This window comes from Lactuca virosa, chromosome 1 (assembly GCF_052849685.1).
Source record: "Lactuca virosa cultivar CGN04683 chromosome 1, Lactuca_virosa_CGN04683_v6, whole genome shotgun sequence".
Taxonomy (NCBI): domain Eukaryota; kingdom Viridiplantae; phylum Streptophyta; class Magnoliopsida; order Asterales; family Asteraceae; genus Lactuca; species Lactuca virosa.
Window position 1 is genome coordinate 167,284,144 of NC_136426.1, and position 6,858 is coordinate 167,291,001.

The window sequence follows — 6,858 nt, forward strand, 5'->3', positions numbered from 1 at the left end:
AGTCTTTTTTGGCAAGAAGGTACCGAATAGCTGCATGATCAGAAAAGATTATAACTTTCGTGCCCAACAAATATTATCTGAATTTTTACAAAGCAAAGACGATTGGCAGCAACTCTTTTTCTCTGGTGGAGTAATTTTCTTGGGCGCTGTCCAAAGTTTTTGATGCATAATATATAACGTGGGGAACCCGGTCTTTTCTCTGTCCTAGAACAGCTCCAACAACAGTGTTACTGGCATAACACATTATCTCGAATGGTAAACTCCAATCTGGGGGCTGAATGATGGGGGCAGATGTAAGAAGATTTTTCAGCACATCAAAAGCCTTCTTGCAATCTTCATTGAAGTCAAATTCAACATCTTTTTGCAGTAAGTGGCACATGGGAACTGATATCTTTGAAAAATCTTTTATAAACCTCCTGGAAAACCCTGCATGACCAAGAAAGGAACGCACTTCCCGAACATTCTTCGGGTAGGGTAAGCTTTTTATGACATCTATTTTTGCTTTATCGACTTCCAAACCTCTTTTTGAAACAATATGTCCAAGAATCAGACATTGGTCGACCAAAAAGTGACATTTTTCAAAATTTAAGACCAGGTCTGTTTCTATACATCTTTGTAAAATTTTTGTGAGGTTTTTCAAACAAATATCAAAGGAGTCTCCATAGATGGTAAAATCATCCATGAATACTTCTATGGTATTTTCGACATACTCAGAAAAGATACTAACCATATACCTTTGAAAGGTAGCGGGTGCGTTGCAGAGTCCAAAGGGCATACGCCTATACGCGAATGTCCCGAATGGGCAGGTGAAGTTCGTTTTCTCCTGGTCTTCTGGAGTAACTGGAATCTGATGGAAACCTGAAAATCCATCCAAGCAGCAGTAGTGGGATTTTCTAGCAAGCCTCTCTAGCATCTGATCTATAAATGGGAGAGGAAAATGATCTTTTCGGGTGGCTGCGTTTAATTTTCTTTAGTCAATACACACGCGCCATCCGTTCGGAACCCGAGTTGGAACCAACTCTCCTTCTTAGTTCTCTACCACTGTCACTCCAGCCTTCTTGGGTACAACTTGAACTGGGCTGACCCATTTGTTGTCAGAAATTGGGTATATCATCCCAGCATCCAATAACTTCATAACTTCTTTTTTAACCACTTCCATCATTGGTGGCGTTGAGCTTCCCGCGATGGCTTATAATCTTCTTCCATCAAAATTTTATGCATGCATAAAGATGGGCTGAGTCCTTTGATGTCTGCAATAGTCCACCCAATTGCACTTTTATACTCCTTCAAAATTCTGATCAACTGTAACTCTTCTTTTTCTGACAACTTGTTGGATATGATAACTGGTAATGTTTCTTTTTCTCCAAGATATGCATATTTTAGGTGTTCTGGAAGTGTCTTTAGCTCCAAGATGGGAGCTTGCACTACAGAAGGAAAAAGCTTGGAGTTAGAAACTGGTAACTTAAGAGTTTGGGTACCATACCTCAACTTTCTCTGTTGGTCCATATGAGCTGCCATCTCTTGAACTTCTTTATAAACCACATACTTTTCTGATAGAACCTGAGCTGCATTAATAGACAAATTTCTGTGGAGCACTAATGCTAGTGACTCACGGTTAGCAATCTCAAAATATTCTGTAGATAATGGTTCAATTACATCAATGAAATTTAGGGCTGAAACATCATCAGGGTAACGCATGGCATCATAAATATTGAAGTTGATAACTTCACCATCAAATTCCATTGAAAGGGTACCATCATAAACATCTATTTTGGTTCTGGCAGTTTTTAAAAATGGTCTCCCCAAAAGAATGGAACCTGAATTTGGTGAGTCGTCATCTCCCATATCTAAAACATAGAAATCAGCTAGGAATATAAGTTCATTCACTTGAACCAAAACGTCTTCCAGCATACCTTTTGGGTGCAACAGAGAACGATCAGCTAACTGAATGATGACTCCTGTTCTTTTTAAAGGCCCTACCCCGATAGTTTTAAAAAGTGAATATGGAAAAACATTTATAGAAGCTCCTAAGTCCAACATAGCTTGTGGCACTGAAAGGTTCCCCAACTTGCAAGGAACAGTAAATACTCCTGGATCCTTACACTTTGGGGGTAGCCTTTTTTGTAAGACAGCTGAAACATTCTCACTTACTTTAACTGTTTCGTTTCCTTTTAACTTTCTTTTTGAAGTACACAATTTTTTCAAAAATTTAGCATATTGGGGTAGTTGTTTAATTGCATCAAGAAGGGGAATATTTACCTCAACCTTTCTGAAGAAATCCATAATATCCTTATCTTCCTTTTCTTTTTTCGTGTTTTTCAGTCTTGAGGGAAAAGGAGGAGGGGTAATTTTCACTTCAGCTTCAGCAGATCCATCTTTTTTCTGCACCTCTTTAGTTGCCTCCGATTCTTGCTCAACCACGATCTCTTCTTCCTCACCTTCTTGTTGATCTGGTCCTTTGTACTTTTTACCACTTCTGAGGGTGACAACACAAGAATTGTGCTTCAGGTTCTTCTCAGTCTGAGATGGGAATTTTCCTTGGGTTTGTGCTTCTAGTTTGCTCATGGAGTTCGCGAGTTGTGATACCTGCTACTCTAGATTTTTGATGCTGGACTTTGTTTCATTCTGGAAAGCTTGGGTACTGGTAGCAAGACTTTTAACTATGTCTTCCAAAGACATGCTGGAACTACTAGCTTGTGGCTGAACAAGTGGTTGCTGAAAGTTGCTTTGGTGCTGATTTTGTTGAAAAGGTTGCTGAAACCCAGGTGGAGCCTGGTATTGGTTTCTTTGCTGAAAGTTCTGTTGAGGTCTTGGCTGGAAATTGTTATTTTGAGGCCCTCCCCAAGCTTGGTTGTTGCGATGTTGATCAAATGGCCTTTGCTAAAATCCTCCCATAGCTTGCACAGATTCATTATCTTCTTGAAGTAGTGGGCACATATCAGTTGGGTGCCCGGTTTTTGCAGCAGATCCCACAAGGTTTGACCTTTGGCTCAATACCTTTTTCTTTTGTCAACAAACGGACAGCTTTAGTCAATTCTGAAATCTGGGATTCCAGGTGGGCGTTGCTCATCTCCTTGACTCCTCTTGGATGGTCTGGGTACCACTCTTCCTCAGTTGCTGAATGTTTTGATTCATTGGCCAGCTTCTCTATTAATGCCATGATCTATGTTGGTGTCATGTCTGAAAGTGACCCTCCACTTGATGCATTTATAAGTCGCCTCTCCATAGGTATCAATCCTTCACAGAAACACTGATATAACTGATAATCACTAATGCCATGTTGTGGGCATCGGACTAACAGGTTCTTGAATCACTCCCAATAAGTATGGAGATCCTCTCTTTTGCCTTGCTTTATACATAGAATCTCTCTGCGCAGATTTGACACTTTCGCCTTAGGAAAATATTTTTCTTGAAAAAGCTTGGCGAGCTCATTCCAGCTTGTTATTGAACCATACGGGAGGTCATATAACCATTCTTTTGCTGCATCTTGAAATGAGAAGGGGAATGCCCTTAATGTGATCTGGTCTTCAGTAACCGTATAGGGCTTCATTCCAGAACAGACGACATGGAATTCCTTGAGAAATTTGTGAGGATCTTCATTCTCAAGGCCTCGGAACGGGGGCAGAAAATGTATTAAATGGGATTTGAGCTCAAAGTTTTGAGCCTCTAGAAAGGTGATACACAAAGGTTGCTGGGTAACCTCTTGTGTTTCCCATTCTCGAAGCGTCTTTTCAGCATCGTCTCTGTTTTCACTCATGATGAATTATGTTTCAGTTTCAGTTTCAGAAGAGTCTGTGAGTTCGAGTTTGTCTGAAGATGATTAGGAGTAGGTTTTAAACGGGCTGTTAACTGGTGAGGTAGGTGGTGCTTTTAGAAAAGGTTGAAATGAGGCTTCAGGTTCGTTCCACAAGGGAGTGCCTTGTGGTGCGGGTGAGGTTGAGGTTTCTGCTTGTTGCTTTCGAAGTTTTGCTTCCTTCTTTAGCTTCCTTCCAGTCTTCTCAATCTCTGGATCAAAAAGCAGATCACCTGTACGTGAAGATCTTGGCATAAAACTATTACTGTTTTACCGTGTCCCCGGCAACAACACCAATTTGTTAAGACCGCTGTCGTGCATAATTTTAACAAATAAAAATATAAATTAAACTGCTCTATTGCACTAATAGGTAGTACAGGTAAGCAGGGTCGGATCCTCAGGGACACGTCCAAAAGTTAACACCTCTTTGCGTAAGGCGTGAAATAATTCTTGATGAGTGCAATAAACATAAAGGGGGGGGGGGGGGGGTTATTTCTGAAAATCAAACTAATAGAACTTGAAAATGACAAGAGAATGACTAAATTTAAAGTAGTGGAAATTCAAATAAGAGAAAGTAATTCCAGTTTCGCGGTGACTCCCATAATCATATAATTAACCTTTAACACAATATTTGACTATGCACTTGTTTAAACTGGTACTAAAGTTCATTAACAAGCTCTAATGACCTCCATTACAAAAATCATTTAATCAAAATAAGTTCTTTGAATTAAACCTAACTTTTTACTAAATTAATCAAACAAGCTCTTGATTAACTAAGAAAAGTTGCATTAGGCACAGTGTAATTTCCCAGTAAAGTTCAATACCTCTCATAAGCTCGGAGGCGTAAAAACTTGTCTGATCATTTCATATTAGAGTTAACGCTAAATGCAGAATTAATCTAATATATGTCACTTTTTACCAATTAATCTAGACAATTACGGATCTAAACAATTAGAAGACTAGAATGATTCACAAACAATTTAAGTGGCCAACAGAAATTGAAATCAAAATCAAACACTCAATATAACACAGAATTGATCAAAATAAACAGTAATGATAGTCAAACATAGTGCCTAATGATTAATCATACGAAAAGGTTACGTCTTGCGAAACTGAAATCTGAGTTTTTAGCCTGACATGGCTAAAAACGGATTACAAACAGTTTGAAATAAAGTGTAAACGATAAATCTTACTAAACTATGAATATAAATTGAATCGTCTCCTTTAGATCTGCGTTCTTCACTTGAAACCCTTTGAAAATTGCCTTAGAATCGCCAGGAATCGCCAATTAGGGTTACTGGATGAGTATGGGGCTGTATTTATACATCTAGCTGTCAAATCGCCGTACCTGCGATCGCATGTATCACCCAAAACGTGTCATGGGACTTTTTAATGAAGTACGTTGCCATTTCGACTCAATTTGACCAACCTGCGATCGCAAAAGCGCAACCTGCGATCGCATGTATCACTTTTCCTTGGCTGATGAATTTTTTGGCACGAAAAAAACACGAAGGCAAGCTGCGACCAAACCTGCGATCGCAAAGGCATACCTGCGATCGCAGGGAGACAAGGTGCGATCGCATGGGCTAATTTTCGACTCTTTTGATCTTCGTTCCTCCTTCCAAGCAGTTCTTGATCATTTCCCGACATCCTTCCTTGGTCTAGACTCCAGTTAAGCTCCAAAGCATCCACTAACGCAACCCGAACTCACGCAATCATCCATGTGCTCCAATTACCCTGAAAAGTCATAACAAAAGTGAGCAGTACGGGCATTCTTCAAACTAATCATGAAACACGAAATACATAAGAATAATTGAAAGTTAGTTAGCTTTTTATAATGAAATACATAGGAAATTGTGCTAAAAGATGCATATAAAATGCATCTAACAGCGATGACCGGTTGGATCAAGATTAAGCTAGGTCGAGATTTAGTTGAATCGTGACTGAGTCGGGACCAGGTTGAGCCCGTTTCTCACGACATGACCATGAGTTAGACTCAAAATGAGGTCTAACTGATGGATGAGTTGACCGTTGACCTTGACCTTGACCGTTGACATGTTGATATGGTTTGACTTTTGGTCAAGATTATTGGATTTAGTGTATATACTAAGGTTGGACCTTGTATGTCTTTATAGGAGTGTTGTAGCATCTGTTTTGGGGCAGCGAGTTGTGTTCTTAGCTGATTTTGTGAGAGAGGTGAGTTTTCTCACTATACTATGTATGTTTCTAGTAGTCTATATGATAATTACATGGAAGAACCTAGGGGCAGCCCATGACATTCGTATGAAAGACCATGGGGGTAGCCCATGGAATTTACATGAAAGACTATGGGGGTAGCCCATGACACTTGGATGTTAGACCATGGGGGAAGCCCATGGCATTTCGGGGAAAGACCATGGGGTAGCCCGTGACACTTTGTAGTAAGACCATCGGTAAAGCTCGTGACATTTCGCGGGAAGACCATGGGGGTAGCCCATGGCAATGCATGTATGGTATGTGGTAATTGGGGAACTCCCTAAGCTTTGTGCTTACGGTTTATGGTTGAAGCATTTTGTATGTACTTCCAGTTCCAAAGGGAAGGGCCCAACTTAAATTCACAGTATCCCCTGATGGCTTTTCCATACAAATTGTTATTGTATTACTCTGATGTTTGAAAAATAAATTTTTCTCTGATTGGTTTTAAGCAAATGATTGTATGGATTTGATGTTTTAAAAGTGAAAAATTTTACTATTATTTTTGGGACTTTACAAGTTGGTATTAGAGCCTTGATTTAAGGTATAGAGGCACACTCTTGGGTGTGTCTGAACTCAAACTGAGGAATTGGTAGTATTTTTTAAAGAAATATTTTTTTTTCTAAAAAGACTTTTACAAAGAATTGGGTGTGATGTGTGCAATCAGTTGAGCTCAAGTAAGTGATTCCCAGAATACCCATACATGTTGATATGCTATATGTTATGGAATGTTTGCATGCTAGGATAGGGCTAAGGATACCTTCAAGAATTGCTTGATAGAATAACCTGATTCGTGATACCTTGTAGCCTAGGAGGAAATGGATGCTATGTCT

At 39.6% G+C, this 6,858-nt stretch overlaps 1 protein-coding gene across 1 annotated transcript; it reads right to left on the reverse strand.

Moving 5' to 3' along the window:
* Positions 1 to 1,158: 1,158 nt before the first annotated feature.
* Positions 1,159 to 2,565, reverse strand: LOC145123595 (uncharacterized). The gene has a single exon (XM_079058803.1). It carries the CDS (start codon positions 2,563 to 2,565, stop codon positions 1,159 to 1,161), a length of 1,407 nt encoding a protein of 468 aa, XP_078914929.1.
* Positions 2,566 to 6,858: the final 4,293 nt, after the last annotated feature.